The sequence below is a fragment of the Ipomoea triloba genome, chromosome 3 (genome assembly GCF_003576645.1).
Source record: "Ipomoea triloba cultivar NCNSP0323 chromosome 3, ASM357664v1".
Classification (NCBI taxonomy): Eukaryota; Viridiplantae; Streptophyta; class Magnoliopsida; order Solanales; family Convolvulaceae; genus Ipomoea; species Ipomoea triloba.
Window position 1 is genome coordinate 14,263,679 of NC_044918.1, and position 27,793 is coordinate 14,291,471.

The window sequence follows — 27,793 nt, forward strand, 5'->3', positions numbered from 1 at the left end:
GTTAAATGGAAAACCAGTTTGAAAATAACACCTGAAATAAGTCGTCAAGTTCACAGTGAACACACATGGGACCTTCAGTATTAGCATAACACTTTGGACAGTATCTCACACGTTCTATGTCCTCCTTCCTGGGATTGCCCATTGTTTGGTCAATTTCCAAAAGTCTATCAAGTAAAGTTTTCCTAGAACCTTCCAATGAATCTAAACCAGTCTGAATAAAATACTTCAGAGCAGTTATGCTGCGGAAGCTGCACCAAACAATACAAGAAACTTAAGCAACAATTCTGATGAGTTGCAGCTTCCTCCTCAAGAAGAATGTGTCTCTTGGCTTTCTTTGTCACCAATTGAGAAACACTTCTATCAGAGGCAACATGAAACCTGTGTTAATGATGCCCATGAGCTTATTGCAGATCTTAAAGATAATATTCACAAGAAGAAACCACAAGGTTTGTTGATTATTGATGATCATCTATTTTTCTGCTAAGGGTTTGAACAAAAACTTTTGTGATTGTTTTAAATCATTCTTAGATTCCAATGACTCTTTATCTGGTGTTGTTATCACCAATATGGATGCTGCAAAGCTGTTCAACTCACTTTTGAAGCTCCGACAAGCCTGCTGTCATCCACAAGTGGGAAGTTCTGGGCTGCGCTCTCTACAACAGTCTCCCATGACCATGGAAGAGATTCTGTCGGTATGTCCTTCTGTCGGGTCACATAGCTCTGAATTTCTTCAAAAGATAAAAGCCTGCTATATGTGTATTTAAAGATGACTTCTTTTGTGTAGGTTCTTGTAGGTAAGACCAAGGTAGAAGGAGAAGAAGAGCTCAGGAAAGTAGTTGTTGCCTTAAATGCACTTGCTGGTATAGCTATTATTGAGAAAAATATTCCCCAAGCTATATCACTATACAAAGAAGCACTGGCTTTAACTGAAGAGCATTCTGAAGATTTCCGCTTGGACCCTTTGTTAAACATTCACATACATCATAATCTTGCTGAGATACTACCACAAAATTCTGATGGCTTGGAAACGGTTCAATCTGCTCCTGGAAGCTCTAAAGAGAATTCCTTCATGACAGAGGGTGTTGATGACGACATTCAAAGTTCATTAAAAAGTGAAACAAGAAGCATGGAGGCTGCAAATTTTACCATTAAGGACTTGTACAATCCAGTGGTTGACTCAGCAACAAATTATTCTGGAGACGGAAGTTCTGATGTGGAACCTGAGAAGCAACGTCTGAGAACATCATGTGAAATTTTAAAGCAAAGGTACTTGTCTGTGTTTAATTCGAAGTTGTACATGGCTCAACAAGAGTTCAGGAAGTCATTTGAGCAGGTACTTCATACCAATATTTTAAAGTATTGCCTTGTAAAACCCTTTCTTATGCCATAAGCAATTTTCTTTGATGTTTCCTTTGAAGGTTTGCAATGCATTTACTGATAGAAAAAATCAGCATACAGCTTGGTGGTTAGAATCCCTACACCATATTGAGCAAAACAAGGACTTGTCGAGTGAGTTGATCCGGAAAATAGGAGAAGCTGTTTCTGGGACCATGAACACTAATAGGGCATCAAGGATTGCCTCCTGGTTAGTGATTGATGTTGTTCTTGTATATTAGTTTTATTGTTTCTGGAGTCAATGGTAATTACTGCCTGATTACCAGATGTTTAGAAAGACAAATAGTAGTGCTCTCCTCTTTGGTTGAGATGGAGAGCTACACTTCAAATTCTTTTTGGTGCATCGGGTCTGTATTTTAATTGTGTTAACATTGATTGTCTCCTCAATATATTTTACGACATCCTAAAATAAAAGGATAATTTCCAGAACACTTCTCTCATGGCATATAAGACTCTGCCATGGATCTAAAACAACCACCATGGATTACTTCTATGCCAAGTTGACATAAGGGCCAATTTCCTAATGCTAATGATTAAGGTTGAAAAGAAATTGACTTAAGGCATAAATCAAAGAATTGTTGCTTATTTTCAAAAAAAAAAAAAAAAAAAAGAATTGTTGCTTAAGTTTCTTGTATTGTTTGGTGCAGCTTCCGCAGCATAACTGCTCTGAAGTATTTTATTCAGACTGGTTTAGATTCATTGGAAGGTTCTAGGAAAACTTTACTTGATAGACTTTTGGAAATTGACCAAACAATGGGCAATCCCAGGAAGGAGGACATAGAACGTGTGAGATACTGTCCAAAGTGTTATGCTAATACTGAAGGTCCCATGTGTGTTCACTGTGAACTTGACGACTTATTTCAGGTGTTATTTTCAAACTGGTTTTCCATTTAACTTTATTTTTGTATCTAATGCTTGCAGAATGTACCTTAATATTCTCTTTGTATATGATTACCCTTTTCTAGGCACATGAGGCCAGCCTTTTTCGTCTTAATAAAGGAAAATATGGAGAGGCAATTACATCTGCTGAGGAGGCTGTTAACCTGCAGAAGAAGATGTCTGCGCTAAATCGTTTTTATTCGACTTTGTCTCAATCTAACAAGAATCCAACTTCATTGACACTTGAAAATGAAGATAATGGAAGTAAGAGGGACACGGGAGAGAGAGTGATGGTGAGTAGTTATTGTTTATGCTTAATAACTTGTTTCCTCTTGCTCCTTTTATTTATTTATTTATCAGAGTCAACTAGATCTTCTACACCTAGCAGTTCTTTTGTTTATTGTGGCATTCAAGATTAACTGAAGTTTTTCTGCTCTTTGACTAAATTCTGAAATTCTGTATGAGCTAGTGGCCAGCTTTTTCATCCGTTTTCCTTTATTGGTTTTATTTTTCTATATCCTGTTGTAGAAATGTTCATATCTGAGACTATTGGCAGTTTTGAACAACTGAACAGAAATTAGCGTGAGGAAAGGTTAAGTTATTCGTTTTTACCTTAGCAAAACATTGACTGTCAGATATTAAAGGTTGTATAAGCTGCTCGGGTTCCTTTAAAATCTGGGATGCAAGACTCATAATGCCATATGGCTTTAGAATATGATTCTTGTCATTATTGATTCTTACTTCTTTTATTGGATAGATGTCAATTTGCCCATAACGTTTTGTAATGCACCAACTGTCGGTAATCTTGGCATGAATAGGTATCAAAATCACCGTCTGACCTGGAGGTGGTGCTGGGAATTATCAAGAGCAACTCAAGAGGTCTGTTAGATAGAGAGGGCATGTCAGTGGCAACAAAGCAGCTACTTCTCCTTGAGGTGCTCCTGGATGAATACTCTTATATCAGAACAAGGAGAAACCCGTATTTTATTTTTGTATGATTCCTGGTTTTAGTAAGAAAATTCATATTTTTGAAATTGTATGTAGGCGATGCGCAAGGAGTATCCACAAGCAAGGTATCTTTCAATTGCACAAGCTCAAGTTCTGCGTGCTTATGATGAAATTAGTATGGCAACCTCTCGACTGCGCTTGCGAGAAGATGAGAATGATAAATCGATTGATGCCCTAGACTTGGGAGAATTAGATGTAGCTAGTGCTGAATTTTCTAGTGAAAAGTTTTTGGCTTTGTCTTCTTTATCCCGAGTAAAAGGGCAACTCCGCTATTTGAAGGTAACAAAACTTAATAGTTTGTTAGCATTCATCTTGAAAATTTTATAATAGGGGAATACTGCTTTCTTCACCATTAATCATTTTTAAACAAAACCTCTTAGAGTTGGCACTTGTGATTAGCTCATCGACTCTCATTCTACTTCTCTTTGTTCTGTTTGTGATCTCTTTTAGGGTCTAGTGCAATCTAAACAAAAACAGCAGGCAGGAAGCACTCATGACACAACTTCAACTCAAGCAATGGTGACATCCAGAACTTCCGAAGAAAATCAAAATGGAAGCTTCACGAAGGCCGAGGAGGATGCATGTCCTATTTGTCATGAGAAACTTAATAGCCAAAAGATGGTTTTCCAATGCGGTCATGTCATTTGTTGTAAATGTAAGTTTTTCTATTATCTAATTATCTTCCACACCCATTAGCTCAACTGATGCATGTATACACGGGAAGATATGTGGAAAAGAGGCAAAAAAAAAAAAAAAAGATCAGATGCATATTATTATGTGTTACAGAACATGTTACCAATTTTCTTAATTCGACTGGGGTAAGATCAACTTACTTCCATGCACAATATGGGTGAAGGTATTAGTCTAAATGCAAACCTCAAGTAGTGGGGTGAGGGTGAAATTAATGTGAATGCTCAACTTTTGTATCTCTTCATTTATCAGATGGTTTATTAATGTATGAAATTAATTGATATTAACATAACTGATCGGCATTTAGAATGCTGTTATTCTCTTCCATTTCAATATGAGAAAGCATTATCATATTTCTCAGCTGGACGTGCCTTCAATATTCGCAGGTTTGTTTGCTTTGACTGAGCAGAGATCAGGTCACCTGGGGAAACCTGTTACTAGTTGGGTGATGTGCCCAACATGTAGACAACATACTGATTATAGAAATATTGCCTATGCTGTTGATAGGGAGCATAAATCAGACGAAATTCCATTTGACATCAGTGAGAATTCTGAAGCTTCTATTACCGTTCAAGGATCTTATAGTACGAAGGTATTTTACCATTCCACCTATGATTGTGATAGATGTGAGTATGTGACTTGCCATTCTAAAAACAGTTAGCCCTACTCCTTACCCTTTTAATTTATATATATATGTGTGTGTGTGTGTGTGTGTGTGTGTGTGTGTCGTAAACTTCTAGACTATGCACCTATAGTTGTGATGGATGGTTTTGTAGGTTGAAGCTGTGACAAGAAGAATTTTATGGATCAACTCCAAAAATTCAACCGCGAAGGTCCTTGTTTTTAGCAGTTGGAATGATGTTCTTGACGTCTTGGCACATGCTTTTGCTGCAAACGATATTAGCTACATAAGAATGAAAGGGGGCAGGTAAACATTTTGTTAAAACTTATTCAGCGCTTAATTTTGCGATTGTTCTAGTGGAAATGAATTCACATTCAAAACATTGTTTGGAAGAGAGAATAAAACGAGGTGTCATGAATCCATACGTATGTCCACGTGTTCTTGCTGCATCTCACTCACTTATTCAGATTTTCCTGCATAATATTTGGGTATTAATAATCAAAATCAGTGTGTCATAACTGGCTGATATTGACGCTTTAATTTGCATAGACTAATGTTCATAGCGCTGGCCGTGCAGAAAAGCGCATGCTGCCATCAACCATTTCAGAGGGCAAAACAGTAATTCTATAGGACGCGGTAGGAGTGAAGACAGGCAGCCAGAAACCAAACCAGTTCAGGTCTTACTGATCTTGATTCAACATGGAGCCAATGGCCTCAACCTTCTAGAAGCCGAGCACGTGATTCTTGTTGAGCCATTGCTCAATCCAGCTGCAGAAGCACAAGCCATTAGCAGGGTGCACCGGATAGGGCAAGCGAAGAAAACCCTCGTCCATCGTTTTATAGTACGTATCCTCTCCTCAATATACATACATGTGCGAGAATGCAAACACAATTACGAAATCAACCCTTTCGTGCCCTTGAAACAGGTGAAGGACACAGTTGAAGAAAGCATATACAAACTGAACAAGAGCAGGACTGCAGATTCATTTGTTAGCGGAAATCGAAAGAACCAAGATCAGCCTGTTTTGACACTCAAAGACATTGAATCCTTATTCAGAGTGGACCAAAACCCTTCTTCTGGGAGCTTGATGCATTTGCCACCATCTGTTGCTGCTGCTTTGGCTGCTGAGAGGAGGCTAGCAGAGAACACAACATCAAGCTAAGATCTTTCACTTGCAAAAAGATATGTGTATATATACAACACATATATACCGACAGTATATCAAATATTTTCTCTACCTTCCGGTTTCGCCCTCAATTTCCCACCCAGCTTCCATCATTCTTGGAACCTTGTCATTACCAAGTCAACAGCCCAACTAATCTGACTAGGGTTGCCCCTAACGGTGTAGACTTTTTGTTATAGATTATTTCGTCACTAAACTACATTGTACATTTAACTTCTTCTCTACATTCAGGTAAAATAGTACTGTGTTCAGTTTCTTTTCACATTCACAGATTGAGTAGGCTCTTGTAAACCATAGTATTGTATCATAGCTTCATAGAAATCTCTATTGATAACAATAAAAAATTGGTGGTTTATCTTTTGTATGATGGGTGCAAAATGTTTTTTTAAGCACTATAGGCATATAATGTGATATACGGAGTACTAATTACCTTACAAATGAAGATAATTATGGGTGTTTGATTCGTACGTGGGAATCAAATACTTGTGGGGTGTGTTTGATTCGCACCTAGGAATCGGAATAAAAATGTGAATTAAATACGGTGTGTTTAGTTTATACATTAAAATTGAAATTAGAATCAAATATTTGGTAATGATATTTATACGGATGGACATAATAAATAAGGGAAGAAAAATATCTTAATCCTTGTAGATGCCCTGATAAACTTTGCTATCTTTCCCCAGGCAAATTGGCATGGGCACAACTGAATGGCACCTTTATGGCCGTTGATTTCATCACTGATTACGTAATACCCTCCCGACAGGACAATCGCAGCCGCAATCATTAGTCCGACAGGCATGGAGGTAAGTCACGTAAAACAAGCGCGCCGCAATTCTACTGCTCTATCCACTGTCTTCCATGTGGCACCACATCTATACAACGTGGCGTCTTTGAAATGTGCACCGCCACGTGGCTCAAATACATGACGTGGCGCTCAATTTCTACTGCCACGTGGCACATACCCCATAATTACCGTGTAGACTCTTCTATTTATGTCGTGCCGAAATCGGAATCTTCGTAGGAACCAAATCTATTTATATTCGATATCTCCCAACAAACCCATATCTTTTTATCTGATTCTAATTTCTATTAATCTGCCACTCAAAAACTAACTGAGTAAACTAACTGAGTAGAGTGCTTTTAATCTGTTAGCTATGGAGGCTTGTCTATTCTCTATCAAACCCACACCTACACCCAGAATCAAGATTTCTCCGGTTCCGGCACTGCCCCGCTGCGTTCACGGCGGCAGTAGGCGGTTGCAGAGGTCGACGGCGGTGAAATGCGGCGGAGGGGGGAGTTCAGTGCCGGAGTTGGAAAGGAAACTGGAGGAAGAATTGGCCGGAATGGGGAGAGAGAGAGGGAAGTGTTATGAGGTGAATGGGGTAGCTGAGCTGTTGGAGTGTCTGGAAAGAGAAGCCATCATGGGAGATGATGAAGGAAGAGACCCAAATGATTACAATCGAAGGGCCCAGATTTTTGACAAAAGTTCAAGAATTTTCCAGGCTCTCAAGGAAAACAGTAGCAGCAGTGATGCCATTCTTGATTCTTCTCCAGATTAGATGTCACACAATCTTTTGTGTTGAGTTTTAACTAATAGTGTTTGTGTATTGTACTAATATAATATAATAATAGTGTTTGTGTATTCAAGAATTCACTATCAATATGAAAATGTGGACTATTGAGAGAATATAATGATCATGGAATCAAATGAAAGGTGTTATCATGTCAGGGAAGATCCATTTTTTCCTATTCATATAATGGTCATAACTTAAACAAGATTAAAACAAGTGCTATAAGAGTTAAGTTAAAGGGAACTTGACATCTGGGCAGGGCTGTTCTGCTTACTCTCCATGATCTTTGCTGTCTTTCGACCCTTGTCTGGACCACCGATAATGCCCCATCTCTCGAACTGCCTTTGACGAGCTCTGGCTCGCTCTTTCTCTTCTTCGGATTTCGATGAGAAACAGTACGGACAGGAGACGCCGTACTCCCACTCTGGAGCGTCCATGTCTGCATCGCTCACTGGTTGCTTGCAACCGTAGCAAAGTTTGAATGTGCCTTGGGCCAAACCGTGTTCAACTGAAACGCGCTTATCAAACACAAAGCATTCCCCCTCCCAGAGGCTCTCTGTCTCGGGAACTTCCTCGAGATACTTCAAAATCCCCCCTTCCAGATGATAAACCTGGTAATCAATCAGGAACGGGCAGAAAAGATAACGGTTTGCATAAGCAAGGCGGCAAAGCTATGAAAACTGAAAAGTTCTTAATGTGATCCTTGGATAGACTGATCAACATGCTAGTTTAGGCATAACAAAATCTTGGGCAAATTTATAAATGAAAGAGGAAAGGTTACCTCCTCAAACCCGTTCCTTAGGAGCAAACTTGAAGCTTTTTCACAGCGAATTCCACCTGTGCAGTACATTGCCACTTTGGGCAGTGGTTTCTTTTCCATTTCCGTAGCTTGCTTTTCTGACCCTCCAGTAGAACCAGCAGAGTGCATCTGATTTTCCGATTCTCCAAGTTCAAAGCGATCCTCAACCCAGGTTGGGAAATCCCGGAATGCAGCTGTACATGGATCTACTGCACCTTTGAACTTCCCAATTCTAGTTTCATAGTCATTGCGCACATCAATAACAACCTAACGAGTAATGCAATTAATTCAGTCCAGTCCCAAGTCAAGATTCAAGACCAAGAAATGGCAAATTCTAGCTCAAGTGTTAAAATGCTCAGTTGATATAGAATGCAAAAATAGATGTCGAACTGATCCCATTGTAACAGGAAATGATGCAATAGATCATTCATGAGGGTTAAAGTACTGCTCAATGCAAGAGACTTCTGTATGGTCAATCTGAAGGCTAGATTTTTCCGCACGTCTAAAGTTTATTGCTTTGTACCATTAATGCTAGAAATTCAAAGCTTGAAATGATGATATATAACATATGATTATTCAGATATGAGCAAACCAATATCGCTATCAACGCAAAGCAACTTACAACATCTGGATCACTTATCAGCGCATTCCAATCCTTAGGCTTAATGTATTTGCCAACTCTTTCAATTGGTGAGACAGATGGCATGCCAAGCGTGACTATCTGCCAAAAGAACAGTAAAATTGAATCTAAATCAGCATCCCATACCTGAAGAACAAATGCTAACAACAGAGGAACGGTGTTGCACTCAAAAGCAGTAAATAACAAGTCATTGTTCGAATTTAGTTCGTGTTACCTCTTTCTTCAGCTTAACCCTAACATGGTCCCATCGAAACGGAGCATCTTCACCAGCAGCAAGAGGGGAGCTGCTCGTATGTCCATGATGAATAGCCTCTTCCTCAGGACTCACTGGTGACTCCACCCGTCTAAGTCCCTTTAGGCGGTCACCACATTGAATGAATGCAAGAACCTCTTCCACTGATTCCCGGGTGCCACATATGCTGCCATTTATTCCTTCTGGTGCAAGAATAATCCCACCTGACACACGCTGAATATGATCAGCTAGGTAAGGTACCAATGGCAGGGAAAACCACAATTAACTACAAATTTTCAGTTAAAAGTAAAATGTAGGCATTCAAGAAAAACCATATACTGATATTGCTGATAATTATTGTAAAAAATGCAATCTTTTTGTTGTTGTTGTGTATGTCTCATATGTACAATTTTTTGGTTGTTCTGTATGTCTCATATATACGAGAAGATGATAGGTGTTGGACAGATAGAACGGATTAGAGTAACTTTGTACATTACCTTGTTTAGGGAGGGTTACATATAAATATGCAATAGCTATATCATGGACCCCAACCCCGTCAATTTACATACTGAATGCTCACAATTAATAAAAGAACAGATTTGCTGCCTTAGCCATTATTTTTCAATTATTGTTCTTGATTATCTCAACTTTTTTCAGTAAAGGAAGCAACTTTCTCATTTAAGCTTTGAATTATAACTATGAAAGTGATTAAAGAAAGCCTTGAAGCTTTGTTAAACTAAGCAAAAACACCAATCAATATCGAAATTGACTATAGAGATAGTTAATTAGGCATTCTACAGTGAGAAAGCAATATACCAGTTGCTCACAGAGCTCCTTCAATGGCTTCCTAAGCTCGGCGTGGTCGGGAAAATTCGCGAACTTATAGAAGGAAACAACCACCAGATTAGGCTCCGCGCTGGTGGAATCGGACTCTTCGTTTCCCAATTCCGCCGCCGGTAAGGGAATAGAATTCGTGGCGGGTGTAGAAGCGAAGCATTTGGAGATAGTAGCATTTTGAGGTGCGGTGGAGAGAGCGAATTTGGGATTGGAAAAGAAAGGGAAGCTTAGCGCCGCCAGTGATGGTGGTTCCGAGGTGGATTTCATGGCGGGACGGCGGACGATAGGGTTAGGGTTAGGGTTAGGGTTTGGGGAAATAGTTGAGGATGTGGACAGCATCCTCGGCGCCGCCATTGACGCCGTTCTTCTAAAGGAAGGGAGAGCCGCTTGCATCTAGACGGTGACGGTCGCTTCCATCTCCATCCATTTCTTGCCTTGATGTTTTTTTTTAAGGCCTTCAACTTTATCTTCAAAAGTCAATAGATCTTTAAATTTTTAAAAAAGTATAATTATATACTTTAACATGTTATATTGAGATAATGGAGTTTAAAAATCAGTAAATGACATACTATTACATATCATCTCAAGCGATAGCTAAACTGTTGCATGTCGCCATCTACCAAAGAACATATCATCTCAAGCGATAGCTAAACTGTTGCATGTCGCCATCTACCAAAGAAGGCGAACAATTCACCTTCTCCATGGAAGGCAACCAACTGGTGGCCTTCGAGGGGGTCAGGGGCCATCCATGTTGGTCGCCTTCTCTGGTAGACAGCGACCGGCAACAATTCAATCTTCGTCTGTCGTCAAATTTTTGCAGGAGATGTTTTCGGAATCGAAATGACATGTAATAGCAAGTCATTTAGTGATTCTTGGATTTCAATGCATCAATTTAACATATTAAAGAGTGTAATTACATTTTTTAAAAGTTTAGGGACCAAATTTACTTTTTAAGTAAAGTTTATGAGCTTATTTGACTTTTTTTTCTTATTATCAATTTACTAGTATGGAGTAATATTTTTAAAGCAATGCGATGGTATTGATCGTCGCTTTGCCAATTACTATATTTTTAAAGGAAAAAAAAAAGGAAAATATCACTTTTACTCTTAAATTCTACTTCTAACTTTTACTTCATCTTGCACAATTTTGATGTTGACATTTTCATTGGGATCCACATGACATTTAGGAAATAAAAGTGATACAGTTGAAATGAAGAGTACACGTAATAAAACTCTTTTAAAAATTAACTTTTAGAAGGAGTGACTAAGTGACTATAACGTGATCCTTGTATCAGAAGTTTATGAGTTTGATTTTTTGTAAACACGCTCTCCGTCTTTCCTAGTGTGATGAAAACCTTCAGATAATAGTTTGAGGCATCCCTCGTCAGCCATTTAGTATAACCAAACATACATTTTGAGTTACACATTATGATGTCAATTTATGCCTTATATATATAAATAAAGAGAATCACATGAGAATAAACTTTCAGGACAAAACTAATTAAGAAGTAATCTCGACTTTACATTCGGAAAAATCGCACAGTAGTGATAAAATAAAATTAAAAAATGTGATTACATTTATATAATTATCACCAATTTTACCGTACAATTTTTAATACTATATAATGCACTTCTCAAAATTATCACAAAATATACATTATATTGTTAAAAGAAATGCACTCTATATATATATACTATTAAAAGTCCACTTTATAGTGTTATAAATTACACTTTATAATACTTGAGTTAATTTTAAAACTCTATTGCAGGTCAACAGACTTATCACATGACAAATTCTGCTTGATGCATTGATTTTAAGTAGTTCACTCATTTTTTGCCTCTCCATTAAGTCAAACAAGATAAGTACATTATGCAATGTTTCCACAATCTAGTGAAAAACTGGTTAATAATTGGCTAAAGTAATAAAGTTTTCTTAATTATTTTTTAGGCGCAACATTTTGGTCCGATAAATAGTTAAGATTTTTTAAGAATTTGTTAAATATTTATTTTATTTGAAAGTGTTGATTTATACTCTACGATATATTTTGGGGAGGGGAGAGATCAATAAAAAGTTTCTCTGATCTCAAGTTACAAATTATTGCCCGCATCAGTCGCATGGCAGTTCAACTGGTCACAACGATGAAGTTTGAAAGAAGATATCAGGGATCGTTGAGTTACCATTATTTACATCATCGCTTTGTCGGGACATTGATGTTAGGTTATGTATAACTCTATAAAGGAAAAAAGGTTTTAAAAATACAAAAACAAAAAATCAAGGCAAATGGTGATCCTAATATAATGACATCTAAAACATTGGAAAAAATCAAAATCAAAATCTAAAAGCACTAATCCAAATTAAAAAATTTAATTACTAATAAAATGACATTATGATTTAATGACATAGAATAACTATCTCAAATGAGATGTCATCATTAGTCCGAGTCCAGTTGGGCGGTATTGACAGACGCTAACTATGATATATCAATTTTATTTATGATTATTTCACTTATATAAACCGACCATTTGAGATAAGATAGAATATAAAGCATACAAGTAGAAATTTCCGTTCATAATTTTCAGAGGTTAGGTGCAAAAAAGGTACGTACAAATGTACATCTCATTAAGTTATATTTTATAGGTTGAAAGCAAGTCAACTAAATCGTCCAACAAAAACAAGAATAATTATTAGTTATAGATATAGTGTGATTCGGTCAATTGCAAATATCTATGGCGATTTTTCTTTTAAAATACTTCAACTATAATTATGCACGATATATCTACTGAATTATATGTGATATTATTAGTACATGTACTAGCAATATGTAAAATAACACACACACACACATATATACATATATATATATATAGGATTAGTTTCAAATGTGAAGTTATGATCCAATGGTATCATGTGAACTTGTTAATCATTTTGCACCGTTGATTGGACATGATCTTATGACTAGAATAGTTCTTTGGTGTGTTGTGGGTTTTATGTGGTGCATTGCACGGTGTGGTGAATTGCACTGTGTTACTAATACGCATGGCACTATGGAGATCTCAGTCGCCCATTCAAATATTTTAACTATACATCCAGGTCTACCGGTTCACATGATATCATAAGTTCACACCTGAAACTATATATATATACACACACAGGGTATAAAAAGTATTAGTGTTGAACTAGAAATTCTCATGAATTATTATTCACTGTTCTTTGTTGATGATTGGTTAGGTGCATGGAACTTTAGCATTTTAATAAATTATTAAATATATGAATATGTCATGTAATAGTATTGAAAAGAGATTGCAGACATGATATGATATTGCTTAGTAATTGCCTTAGCTTGATTCATCGTCTTTATTTGAGGAAGCAAAATTCCAATAGACAATATTGTTGTGGAAAGATGACACAATTCAAATTCCTATCATTTTTCTTGACCAAAAGTTGAATTCAATTTCTATGTCAATACTATTTAAATATATACTTTTAATATATAATAATACAAAGCAAAATTTTCTCATATCCCTTATTAAAAAAGATTTAAAAAAGATTTAAAAAAGAAAAAAGAACAAGATGGAGATGTAAGCCACACCTGATAAATATTACGTAGTATTAGATTTTTTTTTATTTTTATTTTTGAAAACATGTAGTATTAGATTTTATTTGCAAGTTAAATGAATACTATTATTTTCCACTATTGATTTTACCTCATAATGTTCATTTCCTGATATGTCAATAAATTTCTTTTATTTATTGACTATGTGAATTGGGCGACTGCACCTAACGTTAAAATAATTTACTTATTAATCAAATACTCAGTATAAAATAAATAAATCAGATACGGTTGGATTGGATTAAAAATCTTTTTACTTAATATCCAAACAAATATACACACACAGCATGATAGCAATAGATATCTTTATCTGATGCATACATTGCATCTGGACAAAATTCTATCCACTATGAACACTACAGGTACCACTACCTATATGTGTGAGAGAAACCTGATGAATATAACTCGATTGATTAATTAGCTTAAAATAAGTTCAAAGCATTTACTTTATTATATTAGTAATCGTAGTACGGTATGAGTTTGGCGATCTTACAAACAAAAACAGCAATGATAAGTCCTCAAAACGTATATATGTGTGTGTGCATGCATAACATATATATGAGTTTGAAAACGTAAAAGTTGATGATAGAACAAATTGAGAGCCGCCGAAAAGTGATAAGAAATTTAGAGTAAAAAATTAAAAAAAAAATTTGGCTAAACTATTTTTTGAATACCAATTTGACTAACTTTTTTATAGTAGAGTTTGATTATCCAAAAATGTTCTTCACTATTATTAATAATTACCAATAAAGGTGTCAAAAAATTTAGACCACTATGTCAACCAAGATAATTAGTGGTTTCAAAAAAAAATTTACCACTCGATGATCAGATTTTTTTTTTTAACATAATAATATTATTATTATTTTATTATTATTATTTTTTAATCATTTTCTTTAGCTTCTTCCAGGAACCTTCCTCCTCTATTATTCCCTATCCTTCTCTTTTCCTTTACTTCTGTTCAACCTCACGGTAGTTGAAAAAATTGAAATTTATAGGAAATTAATTTTGTCCTTTTCACTAGTGGTCGGAATTAAGAAAATTTTCAACCATGATTAATATTGCTCTAAAATAATGGTTGACTAAAGCAAAAAATAAAAATTGAAAAACTAAAAAACAAATTAAAAAAAAAAAGTTTTACAAAAATTAAAAAATGTATTATTGGATATAGATGATAGATTATATATAAATATAAAAAGATATAGTGACTCTCCTGTGAGACCGTCTTATTACGGATCCTTATCCGTAGTTGATAATAAGAATTCCTTTGATTTAATTGTATAAATTTTCTTGACATACAATATCTTATATATGAGAGGAGAAGACTGATTTTCACGGCACACTTGATATGAGCTCTTATTGATTAGTCACCGCTTAGGCCCTTTCTCACCGTGTATATATGAGAAGTCTAGGCAAATGTTATTGATCTTGTAGACTTAATGTTGGAAATCAAAGGAAAAAGGGGGAAAAAAAAGGAAGGTAAATTGTAATATTTTACAATACTATACCACAAAGCTAAGTATACTATGATATATTAATATGTAGTGTTGTCAAGTGCATTTTAATGTTTGAAAAAATTATTAAAATATTATCGTGTTTCTTCTTTCATTGCTTTATGTCCATTAAACTTTTTTCGATAAATGGACTGTTGAGATTGATTTTTAATTTTCTTTTTTAGAACATAAACTCGATGGATCAAAGGTATTAACAAGAATTGAACTCGTTACATTTATTTTACTATTTTAGTACTAATTAAAGTCATGCGCCATTGTGTTGTGTTGTATAAAAGAAGAGCTGTGGGGTTTGTTATTTATCATGGCATATTGGCCATTAATAAGCAAGGGAAGATTCGAAAATGAAAAGGTCAAAGACTTTTGAAAATTGTGTACATTACTACATATATTCTATCCTTTCTCCACACGTTTATATAATGTACTTTAACTCGATCGATTGAGAAAAATTATTTGTGGAGAATATGCTAGAATTTAAGCCCGACAATCGGGGTCGAATCTATGACCAGTCATTTGAATGGTAATCCATATGTCATCACACTACGGGTAATAGTTGAAATTATTATTGTTAGATGTTTTTTTTTTTTTGAAAATTTTGTTGTTGTTGTTGTTATGGTTATTATTAAATATGAAAATATTAAAAATCAATAAGGAAACATTTTTTTGATGCACCCAAACTAAAGATATTCATATTTTAGTTTAGTGGTATATATGTCATACTTTCTTTAAGAAGTCTCATGATCTATTCCCTTTAAATATATATGATGTAGTCAATTGCACCTAGCTAATAGAATCATATATTTCACTGACCATTATTGATAATAATTCCTGGTAATATGTAATACCGACACTTAGAATGTCAATCTTAGTCCAAAATTGATGCATTAATAATACAAAAAAAGATTTTTTTAAAAAAATAACTAGTTATGAGGTATGACCAAAAAATCAAGTCAATAGCATAAAAACGATAAACTTGATACCCGCTCAAAGCTACTCTTTGTAGACTCTTGTATAATTTAGCCCAACTAATAAACCCAACAACAACAACAATAATAATGCAACCTCTCAAAGTGAGGGGCTCCTTGTGCGCAGTAAGCAAATGTCTAACTTATGTGTTCAGTTGAGTTACCATGATTTACATCCTCACAATATTTTGTCAGGCCGGGGCGAGGGAACACTTCCATGGGCGTTTGGTTGGAGGGAAGGAATTAGGTGGGAAAGGAATTGCAATTCCATAGGAAAAGAATAACGTGGGAATAAAGTGGGAGTTTAAATTCCAGTGTTTAGTTGGAGGAAATAAAATTACTAGGAATTTCAATTCCAATGTTTGGTATACATGGGAATTGAAAGGGAATAAGTAGTATAAAGTCCAAAATGCCATTGTTATTATTATTATTACTAGTATTTTCGCCCGTGCGTTGCACGGAATGGATTTGTTATAATATTTTAAGAATATTTGGATCGATATACAATTATATAAATTATAACATCGAATATTGTATAGCGCAATTGATGAATGAAATTGGTTGGATCAATTATGTTGTCTGGTGTTTTCCTTGCTTGAATTAGAGCAAATAATTGTTCAATTACCGGTGCGATGTACAAATAAATTTTTTATTATATATGTAGATAATAAAAATAAAGAAAATTATTAGAAAAATTCTAATATTGAACGTGTACATTTATTTGATTATAAGATTAGTGCAAAAGTATAACTCAATTAATTGAAATATATATGACTTGTTTGTTTACAATTATCTTAAAAAGATCGATATGAAATATGACTTATGTAATTATATTATTACTAAAATAAATATGAGAAAAATGAGAAATAATTTAATTATAATTATTATAAAAATAAATTCAACGACCAGTGTTATTATCATAATAATTATTAGGCAACTATTATTAGTCAATTACACTAATATATGTGCAATTATACTTTTATACCTTAAGTATATTAATTTTCACCCTATCGCATTTAGTTTTTCTTCCTCCTTCATATTTGAATGAATTAATTGTAACTATTATAAAAAATCTAACAGTCATGTTTAATTAATTTTTTTTTAAGTTTTTAAATAATTTTCAGTCAATTAGTAATATCCATTCCCTTTTTTAATTTGCCTAATTTTCCTTTTCCATTATGATTTTTTTATATTTTCAATCAATTAGTAAAATCAGTTTTCTTTTTCATTTTCTCTTTAATATTGTCTGGGCGGAATTTCACAAAGGATGACTGACTCGGGAGAAAGCCACATACAATTGACCCTGACTAAAGACCGATTTTTTTAGTAATAACCCAACGTGAGTTAGTGTTTGGCCTTAGCTTTTGTTTATAGTCATGGCATATGCAAATATCAATGAGAATTGTTTATGTTGGAACTTGAAGGACAATCAGTGGTTCTGCCAAATCAACATTATAGTAAGGCAAGACAGAATCCACGTGCTCCTCCCATAGAGTAACAGTGAGCCGACTACCCCANCCATTAGTGAAAGAACAATATTGTTGAAAGATTTGCGTCACAATATCATTTTACTATTTCGATTTGTGTGAGTAGGTTATAAAATTTCTAATTGATGAATGTATTTATAATACGAATTGACGGAGGAATTGTAGTATAGGAATTGTAGAGGAATTGTAGTATACGAATTGTATTGGAATTGTAGTATAGGAATTGTAGAATAGTAGACTTCATTTTGTAGTATTGGATTTCGTGTTTTAATAGATTTATTTGATACGAATTGTATTAGAATTGTAGTATAGGAATTGTATTGTTTTAATATTATTCTATTGTTTATACGAATTGTATTGGAATTGTAGTATAGGAATTGTATTGTTTTAATATTATTCTATTATTTTAATTGTTTTAATGTACAATATTTTGGGCGGGAAGGAAGATTTCGTTTTGGAGGATTTTGTTTTTATATATATAAAGATAAAGATTACGCAAACCATAATATTAGGAATTCTATTTGAATTTACAATTGTATTAGGGATAGGAATTGTATTACCATATTTTACAATATTACGCAAACCATAATATTATAGGTCTTTTTTTTGGGAGGGAAGTTAAAACTGAGGATATTGTTTTTATTAATAGTATAGATTACAATATTACGCAAACCATAATATTATAGGTCTTTTTTGGGAGGTAAGTTAAAACTGAGGATATTGTTTTTATTAATAGTATAGATTATTATTAAATGACAAGTACACAAAAAATATAACATATTAAATTCAAATACCACTCATATACCGTATCTCTTAAACTAGACATATTGTAAAAAATATTTGAGAGTTTTGTGAAAACATACTTGATTAAGGTTGACCTATAATGATTATTGCTAGCTCAAGAATGACTTTCTTGTTGATAGTGGTCGAAGATAATACACGGTATTAATTAAAAGAGAATGTCAGGCATCAATTTTAAGTTAAAAAACGGAGAGTAATTTTGTCTCAAGAGTATTTTTTTTTATTGCTAAAATCCATGGAATTAAAATCCCAAGGGGAGCATGGGATTCTAATTCCATAAAAATGAGGGAATTACAATTCCGCGGAATTGCAATTCCCTCCAACCAAATGAAGGAATTTAGTTGCCTTCAAAATTATGTGGGAATTAAGTGGAAATGAAATTTAAATTCCCTCCAACCAAACGCCTTAGGGTGGGGATTCAGACTTTAGGAAAGAATAATAATAATAATCATGTTGGTTCCAAAATAATAATAATAATAATAATAATAATAATAATAATAATAATAATCATGTTTCTAGAAATAGCTAAACGACGGTTGGCAGAATTATTACGTCAGCTTTAAACGTCATCGGGTTGCGTCACCTACCCCGTGGCCAAATTTAGACCGGTTTATTTATTTAAATTTCCACAAATGTATGATATTTCTACTGCTTCAATTCCTCTGATTTTCCAGCCATTTGCTTCTCCCTTTCCTCCTCTCATCTTCGCTTCTTCCCCTAACCCTCACTCCCCTCTTTATCTCTGCCGGATCTCTCTTCCCCTATGCCCAAACCCACCATGGAAACCCCAAACCCTTTTCACACTCACCGGAAAAGAGTCATCTCAGTGCTCCTCAAGGGCAAGAAATCAGCCACTCAGCTCCAAACCCTACTCCGTAATTTTTCCCATGGATCCCAAGAGCAATCCCACCTCGTACTCGAAATCATGGGATCTTTCTCCGAGGCTGTCTCCCAGCTCAAGAATGGCCCGCCGCCGCCGGATTCCGCCCTCTCCGGCGGCCGGAACTCCGGCGACAACCCGGCCAAGGCCCGCCGAGGATGTTACAACAGAAGGTTTTAATTTATTCTCTTCTGTCTCTCTGTCTGGGATTTTTATTCTTTCTCTCTCTTGAATAATTGGTTAGATAATCACCATTTTTTTTTATGGTTTTGCAGAAAGTGTTCAGATACATGGATCAATGTCTCTAACACCAAGGAAGATGGTGGTGCATGGAGGAAATATGGCCAGAAACAAATCCTCAATTCAAAATATCCTAGGTACATACACTTCACTACAATAATAATAATAATAATAATAATAATAATAATAAGTTTTCTCCAATATGTTGTCCATCCCTCTTCCGAGTTGTATATGGTACAACTATATAAATATGTGTAATACCTATATAATTGTACCAAGTACCATTCATCATTGGTACCAGAATCACAGAAATTCTAATAATAATAATAATAATAATAATAATAATAATAATAATAATAATAATCTTTTTTACATTTTTTTTATCAATACCAGTGTTGAATTGTATATGGTACAACTATGTAGAAATGTATAATACCTACATGGTTATATTAAGTACAATTTAATGTTGTTTTGATATGATTTGATTTCGATTAAAACTGTAAAAATCTCATAAAAATAATAATAATAATTTAATGATGATGATACCTCTATCCAATATAAATTTCTAGAGTGTAACTTTAAATTTTAAAGTTATACTGAGAATTTTTTGTTGCGGCTATTATGGTGTATGGACAATGAAACATCATAAAAGTAACATGATTCTCCACCACAACCTTTTTGTCCCGCCGTATAATGTAACATGAAACTGATAAAGAAGCTTTCAGTGGCAGATGTATATATGTTAAGAGATTGATATGACAGTACAGTATATATATCTCTGTGTGTGTGTAGTATTATTGATTTATATTATTCTAGATTTTAATTCCATTTTTTATGTTTAATTATTGGTGTATGTAGGTGTTACTTTAGGTGCACCCACAAGCATAGCCAAGGATGCAAAGCAACAAAACAGGTTGAAAGGATATCTGAGGATGAGTACAAGACCATGTACTTTGGTCAGCACACTTGCCAAGATTCTTTTAGGGCTCCGGTTCTCGTGATCAAATCTATCTCGACTGTGGATTCTACTCAATCGCCGAGCTTTGAATGTATCACACAAGATGGTAATGGTGGCGGTGATCACTATGACGACGTGGTTGTTAATCAAGAAGATCATCATGAATTTAAGGATCAGTATTGTATGACTTCAGGGTCCAGTGGGACCAATAATCTTGATGTGGATGAGAGCTGCTTTGCCAATTTGGGCAACCTTTTACAATCAGAGGAAATGCGACTCTTGGATTATTAAGAAATTAAAATAGTTAATTACTTTAGTTTCCAATAATATGCATGTATATTTAGAGTATGTACTAGGTTGCCTTGCATAAATCTATCACTTCATCTATTGCTTTTCAATTGTGTCTTCAATGCCATAAGACACAACCATGCTCATGTTGGAGTGATTTAATAATATTATTAAAATATGTAATTATTTACATATAGGTGTGTAAATTTTGCAAGATATGAAAGCTGCTTTTACAGATTAAAATTTGTATAGTAGTGACAAATTCACCTCTAAGACAATAATATAATTATTATTCCATAACAAAATACTTATATTTTACATCACCACAATTACAAATAAAAAAATATCGGACACCAACAAACCTATAAAACCACACGACAAACCACCTTCAATAGTCAATACCATGAACTATATACCAACATACCATTAATGTATGTAGGCCATTTGCAGGATTACCAAGCACAAGTGTAGTGTTTCAAAAAATATATATATATATCAAACACAAGTGTAGTAGGTCCCAATGTCCCATCCAATTTGCATAGTTATTTTGGCTCTACTTTTCAGGCTAGAAGAAAACATGTTAGGCACCGGCAATTAATACTTAGCCGCAGTGGCACAACGCTGCAACTTGTTTATTATCCTTTCTTCATTGGATGAATCTCCAAAGCAAGGGCCTTGTGTCTCGGTTCGACAGAATATCTGTGTATAAGGAGTTCCTGAGCAATTATTCTTGGTGAGACTCAATCACTAATCTTTCTTTTCAAAGTTCATCCTTATGATCAATTGAGACACTGAGCTACCCATGCGGGTAGATGCTTTGTCGGGACGAGACGTGGGGACATCCTTGAAGTTGGGGATTCAACCTTTTGGGAGAAGAAAAGCCTCACCTGATATTTGAATAACTTTTCAATAAAATTAAAAGATAAGATCACTCCACTTTAACTTATTTGTGTTGTTAATTTTTGAAAGAATATTCGGCGCGCTCGATTGCATCCTTACGTGAAAAAGATAACATCTATCTATGTTACGGTACACAATTAAAACTTCAATTTTTAAAAAGTTGAATGGTATATATATTTGGAATAACAACTATTCTGTAAGACCGTTTCAAGTAAGATGTGAAATATTTTTTAAATAAAAACATAACACAAATATATATATATATATATATAATACCATACGGAAAAAACCGCTGTCAATACCGTCAACTAAATTTCAACATGCAATAGGTCCTATCATAAATGCACAAACTTAATAATATTCATCCATATCCAATTTGTACAGTTATTTTGGCTCTATTATATATATTTTTTTCAGTCCAAAACAAAAACATGTTAGGCACTGGCAATTAATACTTTGGCCGTGGCACATAACTACTGCAACTTGTTTACGTGCCATTGCATAGTACAGTAAATAATTAACATACTTCTATAGTAGACTGCAAGTTGCAACCGCCACTCACAACTTGCAGACACTTTATTCTAAGTGACAACTTGTATCGTCTAGCACGTAGCCACGTAGCATGTTTTAAATTAAAAAAGTGTTGCACGTTTTGAATAATTTTTAAATTTGTGTCACATAATTAAAAGGAGAATATCATTAAGTAAGGTCCAAGCTCAAAGCGCGAGCAATGGACGGGAAAGGAAACAAAGAACAATCCGAACAGTCAGACAAAGAAAGGGCTTCCCTAGCAAGAGTATGGGCAACCCTATTCGCGAACCGCTTAACAAACATAAAGCTTAAGTTAATGAAACTTGTAGCTAATTTTCTAACATCATTTAAAATGAGATCAAAAGAAGATAAAGGAGGGTGATCCTGAGCAGTTCCAGTTATCACAACCATTTTGGTGTGAATTAAAATGTAGTTTCTTAATTATGTTGTGTATGTACTTGTGTAGTTGTGTATGCATGTACTCATATGTTACTAAGGCTATCGTTGACCCAGTAAATTTCTCTCATTTTTTAAAATTAGTCTCACTTCCACATCATCAAAATTACAAATTTTGTAAATATTTGTTCTATATCTCTGTAAATTTCTATTACTTTAAAAAATGGGTCATACTCTCATATTATATTATAAATATAATGTCAAGACCTTGTGGTCTAGTGGCACTCGGTTGCACTCTCATTTGGAAGGGATGTGTGCGAGGCTCAGTAGAGACCATTAGGTTAAAAAAGTAGTTATGAACAGAATAATAATATGATCCGATAAATTAATTTAGATTACTGGTGACTCAAATCAAGAATACAAAACAATAAACAAATCCCGCCGCACAATGTAGCATCTCCTCGAGGCAACCTCTCGTCTTTTTCCTCTCATTATTGTTTCTCCGTTTCTTTCGATTTGTCTTTTCACATTTCGAAAAGAACTAGAATTCATTTTATTATATTATTTAACTCGAGGGAGATCGACGGTAGACGATCGAAACCGACAGTCGATCGGCAACCTCAAATGGTGGGCGACGCCACACAAGTGGCAAGTGGTATTGGCTGTGGTGTCTATACATTATTGGTGGGATTATATGATTGTACTCTTTCATTGAAGGCTAGGAAGGTGGGATAATATTATAGGAAGACAACGACAAACCTTAACTTTTTCCTCACTCTCAAAAAATGTTTTGTTTTTTCAATTCCTGTGTTCTTCAATTCAATCAATCCCTCTGCGGTGGGACGTACGCAGTACGCTGGTTGGTGTTTTGGCCGTATTTATGGGACCAGACCACTGAGGATGTTGATCCAACACACACCTAGTGTGACTCACCTCATCCTTCCATCCATCCACTTGATGATCAATAATGTCCCTCTTTTCCTGCACATTCTTTATTACTGATTTGAATTCGGCCCGAGTTGCATATGTTATTTATTAGTCGAGAAAAAATTTGAGTCGATTTGATTATCTAATACCCCGTACAAGAATCAATCTTCCGAGCTGGCTGCTATTAGTTGGAAAAGACTTGATGATATATATCCAGAATTCTTTAATGTGACTTATCTTGTATAAGGGTCCACTCAGTCGATTATTCGATCTTAGCTTGTAGAATTCTTTAATATGACATACCTCATTTAAGAGTCCACTCAGTCGATTATTTAATGTTGCAGAATTTTTTAATATGACATGCCTCGTATAAGAGTCAACCTAGTCGATTATCTAACATTGCATAGTTCTTTAATGTGATCGACATACCATGTATAAGAATCTTCTCGGTTGATTATACGACCAGCTTGCAAAATTCTTTAATATGACATACCCCGTATAAGAGTCCACTCAGCCGATTAATCGACTTTGCAGTTGCACAAACAGCTCGACACTTACCAACTATATGAAACTAACTATTAGGTTTACTTGATCATGATTGTGCATAATATATAAAAATAATAAGTGTATAATCTAACTATCAATTTAACTTTTTAATTGACACAGAACATTTAAAAAAGAAATACTTAAAATAGAGAGTACATCCCCGTATTGTCCGTAACTCATCAAAAATAATGAATCTATATATACACATAATAAGGCAGGTTGAGTTTAACATATAAAAATAATACTCCGTAAATGCATAATAATCTACCAACAAATTCAATTTTTAATTGAAACGAACAAATATTTTAATTACTTGAAATGTCGATTTCAATGCGCAAATTATATTGTGGACCATGATTATAGCTGATACTGCAGTTGTGTTGAACGGATACTGCAGTTGCGTTAAAAAGATACTGTAGTTTTGTTGAAAGGAATCTGCAGTTGTACGGAACAGAGGCCATTCATCGGTTCAAAACAAGTGCAGTATCTGTTCAACACAAATTCAGTATCTTTTCAACCCAACTGCAGTATCCGACCAACACAACTACAGTTCCAAATGGATGACACGGTCTCTGTCCCGCGCAACTGCAGTTCCCTTTCAACACAACTGCAGTATCAGTTCAACACAACTGCAGTATCAACCATGACCCATGGTCCACAGTATAACGACTGGTTTCAATGAATACGTGGAAGCACTGTTCCTGACTGTGATGAAACCATGGTCGACAGATATCTCGTCACGTCATTAATTCGAACACTAAAATAAAATAAAAAACGTACGTAATCATTTAATCATGTCGGGTAGGGTATGGTAATTGGGTAATGATTAAGGTTTTGCAGACGATGATAAGGTTCAATGAAGAAAGACAGGTAAAAAGGGTAATAGTAAAGTAATTAATGTAAAGTACTGAAGTAGAAATATACTAGCTGGCTGGATGGATACAACTAGCTGCCTGTGATTTTATTCTATTTTTAATTTTCTTTTTTCAAACGAAAGCCTACAACTACTACCTAATGGGTAAAATTTACTTCGTCTGTATATAATAATCCACAAACTATATTCGAGAGTAACCTCACTCATATATAATAAGGTGTGCACAATGTAAATATTGTATTGCTCCTGTGTAATAAGATATGCACTGGTTAAATCGTGTCTCGCTCTTATATAATAGCTTACAAAACATATAAGAGAGGTAACTCCGCTCATGTGTAATAAGGCATGCACTGGGTAAAGCTATTGTCGCCCCACTTTTGTGTAATAGTCCACACAAAAGAGATGTTGCAATGCTATTACACGTGTAGTAGCTCGCAAATCACACATGAGAGGTAATTCGCTTATGCACAATAGATTATTTGACAAAAAGTGTGTTTATAAGAATCAAACTCATGACATTTTAATACAAAAATCATATTCTAATTACTCGACCAATCATTTTTGAGAAAGTAAGGTATTACTTTTAACCTAACTAGTATTTTCGCCAGTGCGTTGCACGGAATGGATTTGTTATAATATTTTAAGAATATTTGGATCGATATACAATTACATAATTTGTAATTAACATCGAATATTATATAGCGCAATTAATGAAATTGGTTGGATTNGTTTTCTGATGTTTTCCTAGCTTGAATTAGAGCAAATAATTGTCCAACATTCGTGCGATGACATCGAATATTATATAGCGCAATTTATTTTTATTATATATTTAGATATTAAAAATAAAGATGAAATTATAAAAAAAATTCTAATATTGAACGTATACATTTATTTGATTATAAGATTAGTGCAAAAGTATTACACAATTAATTGAATAATATATGACTTGTTTGTTTACAATTATCATAAAATATCGATATGTAATTATATTATTACTAAAATAAATATGAGAAAAATGGAAAATAATTTAATTATACTATATTATGTAATATGACCAATGTTTAGCTTAATTACCATAATAATTATTAGACAATTATTATTAATCAATTACACTAATATATGTGCAATTATACTTTTATACCTTAAGTATATTCATTTTCACCATATCACATTTAGTTTTTCTTCCTCCTCCATATTTGAATAAATTAATTGTAATTATTATAAAAAATATAATAACCCATGTTTAATTAATTTTTTAAAGTTTAAATAACTTAGAGTTTTCAAAAGGATGGTGTAATTATTTTTTTTAAGTTTTTAAATAATTTTCAATCAATTTTCATTTAATTAGTAATATCCTTTTACTTTTCCAATTTGTCTAATTTCCGTTTCCTTTTCTATTAGAATCTTTTTATATTTTCAATCCATTAGTAAAATCAGTTTTCTTTTCCATTTTATCTTTACTATTGTTTGGGCGCGAATTTTACAAAGGATGATTTTATTTTTATTAATAGTATTATAGATAAGTATTCGAAATATTATTATTTGTGTAAATAATAATTAGTAAATTATTTTTCCTATAAAACTACTCATAGTTTTCAAGGAATTTTCTTATATATTTATTATGCAGAATTTGTTTCCATTATTCTCACAATTATAATGGTTTAATTATTCTCAAAATTTGGTAAATAAAATTTTGTTACCAATTAAACTTTATTAATTTTTTTTACCAATTAATTAGTAATATTAGTTTGTGCAGGAAAGTTGAAGAGGATGATTTTACTTTTATTAATAGTATTGATATGTGAATATAAAAACAATATATTACCAATTAATAGATATTAGTTCATTTCCATTTTACATTTTCTTACTAAATTAACTTTATTAATTATTTGACTAATAAAATATTTAATTAATTGACTACAACAGTTTTGGAAGGGGGGGGGGAATAAAATAGAAGTATTTTTTTTTTTGAGTACTACTGACTCTGTTACAATGTAGTATCTATTCATAGCTACTTTCTCAATGTAATATCTATATTTTACTTTTATATATAGTATAGATTAAATATTTTTAATTATAAATAAAATTTTTGTCCAAATGGTTGATAGGATATTACAAAAATATAGAAAGTCAAGTAATTAAGGTAATAAAATTATTATTATTATTATTATTATTATTATTATTGTTATTATTAAAGGAAATGGCGGGAATGATGTGTAATAGTTTAGGCTATATAAGTTATGACTAAATAGAATAGAAATTTTATTCTATAATTATTCTATGTGTGACTATTAAAATTTAACATTGTTAAAAAGTTTACCATTATGCATATACTGGACAATTGGAGACTAAAATCATTATTTGACCATAATTTTGCAAATAAAGTTTGCAATTTTTTTGTTTATAAATAGCATTATAACCAATAAACATAAACACGTAGTAAAGTAATAATTATTTAAGAGAAAATTAATTTATAATTATTTGTTAATACATCTAATTTAAATTTTAATTGTAAATTATTCATATTATTATGCAAATATTATTTTATATATATTAATCATATGATTAATTTTTATTAGATGTTATTTTTATTTTTATTTACTATTTTTTATCATATTATGAAAATATATATGGTTAGTCAAAAAAATCAATGATTTTTACTAAATTGATTATGAGTTTAGTTTTACAGAAATGTCCCTAAATTTTGGGGAAAAACTTGGTTAAGCACTTCTATTATATATATATATATATATATGGTCATGTTCAGGTGTGATCGTGCCTTCCCGTGCGGCCGTGGGGTTTACACCACTCAATGTTAAGAAATACACCACTCAATGAATTTCATATTAAGAAATGCATTTCCACTGTGGTGCATTTCTTAACATTGAGTGGTGTAAACCGCACGGAAAGGCGCGGCCATATTTGAATAGAAATATTATATTATATATATATATATATATATATATATATATATATATATATATATATATATATATATATATATATATATATATATATATATATA

General features: G+C 33.5%; 4 protein-coding genes across 5 annotated transcripts in view; 3 read left to right on the forward strand and 1 right to left on the reverse strand.

Moving 5' to 3' along the window:
• The window catches only part of LOC116012588 (E3 ubiquitin-protein ligase SHPRH), a 12,926-nt gene extending 6,784 nt beyond the window's left edge, over positions 1 to 6,142 (forward strand). Inside the window, exons 9-21 of one of the 2 annotated variants that reach the window (XM_031252163.1) lie at positions 293 to 446; positions 529 to 692; positions 785 to 1,333; positions 1,419 to 1,585; positions 2,043 to 2,259; positions 2,361 to 2,567; positions 3,093 to 3,209; positions 3,319 to 3,561; positions 3,733 to 3,937; positions 4,359 to 4,564; positions 4,749 to 4,900; positions 5,172 to 5,436; positions 5,521 to 6,142. In XM_031252163.1, coding sequence (XP_031108023.1) covers positions 293 to 446; positions 529 to 692; positions 785 to 1,333; positions 1,419 to 1,585; positions 2,043 to 2,259; positions 2,361 to 2,567; positions 3,093 to 3,209; positions 3,319 to 3,561; positions 3,733 to 3,937; positions 4,359 to 4,564; positions 4,749 to 4,900; positions 5,172 to 5,436; positions 5,521 to 5,757 — 2,883 coding nt within the window. In that variant the 3' untranslated portion in view covers positions 5,758 to 6,142. The remainder of the gene's footprint in view (positions 1 to 292; positions 447 to 528; positions 693 to 784; positions 1,334 to 1,418; positions 1,586 to 2,042; positions 2,260 to 2,360; positions 2,568 to 3,092; positions 3,210 to 3,318; positions 3,562 to 3,732; positions 3,938 to 4,358; positions 4,565 to 4,748; positions 4,901 to 5,171; positions 5,437 to 5,520) is intronic. The other variant, XM_031252162.1, reaches the window with a different exon arrangement.
• Positions 6,143 to 6,908: 766 nt separating this feature from the next.
• On the forward strand, positions 6,909 to 7,465 carry LOC116013752. Its single transcript, XM_031253666.1, has one exon. It carries the CDS (start codon positions 6,933 to 6,935, stop codon positions 7,335 to 7,337), a length of 405 nt encoding a protein of 134 aa, XP_031109526.1. The 5' UTR covers positions 6,909 to 6,932; the 3' UTR covers positions 7,338 to 7,465.
• LOC116013751 (rhodanese-like domain-containing protein 7) lies at positions 7,457 to 10,308 on the reverse strand. Its single transcript, XM_031253665.1, has 5 exons — positions 9,837 to 10,308; positions 9,003 to 9,254; positions 8,771 to 8,869; positions 8,131 to 8,415; positions 7,457 to 7,960 (listed from the first exon to the last, which is right to left on the reverse strand). The coding sequence occupies exons 1-5, from the start codon at positions 10,248 to 10,250 to the stop codon at positions 7,583 to 7,585; spliced, it is 1,428 nt and encodes a 475-aa protein (XP_031109525.1). The 5' UTR covers positions 10,251 to 10,308; the 3' UTR covers positions 7,457 to 7,582.
• An 8,576-nt stretch (positions 10,309 to 18,884) lies between these two features.
• LOC116012474 (WRKY DNA-binding transcription factor 70-like) lies at positions 18,885 to 20,837 on the forward strand. Its single transcript, XM_031252014.1, has 3 exons — positions 18,885 to 19,281; positions 19,384 to 19,485; positions 20,207 to 20,837. The coding sequence occupies exons 1-3, from the start codon at positions 18,992 to 18,994 to the stop codon at positions 20,595 to 20,597; spliced, it is 783 nt and encodes a 260-aa protein (XP_031107874.1). The 5' UTR covers positions 18,885 to 18,991; the 3' UTR covers positions 20,598 to 20,837.
• Positions 20,838 to 27,793: the final 6,956 nt, after the last annotated feature.

Bases quoted from the DNA above. Each gene is read 5' to 3' on its own strand.
- LOC116013752 (XM_031253666.1), top strand. From the start codon at position 6,933: ATGGAGGCTTGTCTATTCTCTATCAAACCCACACCTACACCCAGAATC.
- LOC116013751 (XM_031253665.1), bottom strand. From the start codon at position 10,250: ATGCAAGCGGCTCTCCCTTCCTTTAGAAGAACGGCGTCAATGGCGGCG. The intron at 9,255-9,836 runs GTATATTGCTTT...GATCATATTCAG, and splicing joins AGGAGCTCTGTGAGCAACTG to CGTGTGTCAGGTGGGATTAT. The intron at 8,416-8,770 runs GTAAGTTGCTTT...ATTACTCGTTAG, and splicing joins TGATAAGTGATCCAGATGTT to GTTGTTATTGATGTGCGCAA.
- LOC116012474 (XM_031252014.1), top strand. From the start codon at position 18,992: ATGCCCAAACCCACCATGGAAACCCCAAACCCTTTTCACACTCACCGG. The intron at 19,282-19,383 runs GTTTTAATTTAT...ATGGTTTTGCAG, and splicing joins CGAGGATGTTACAACAGAAG to AAAGTGTTCAGATACATGGA. The intron at 19,486-20,206 runs GTACATACACTT...TGGTGTATGTAG, and splicing joins CTCAATTCAAAATATCCTAG to GTGTTACTTTAGGTGCACCC.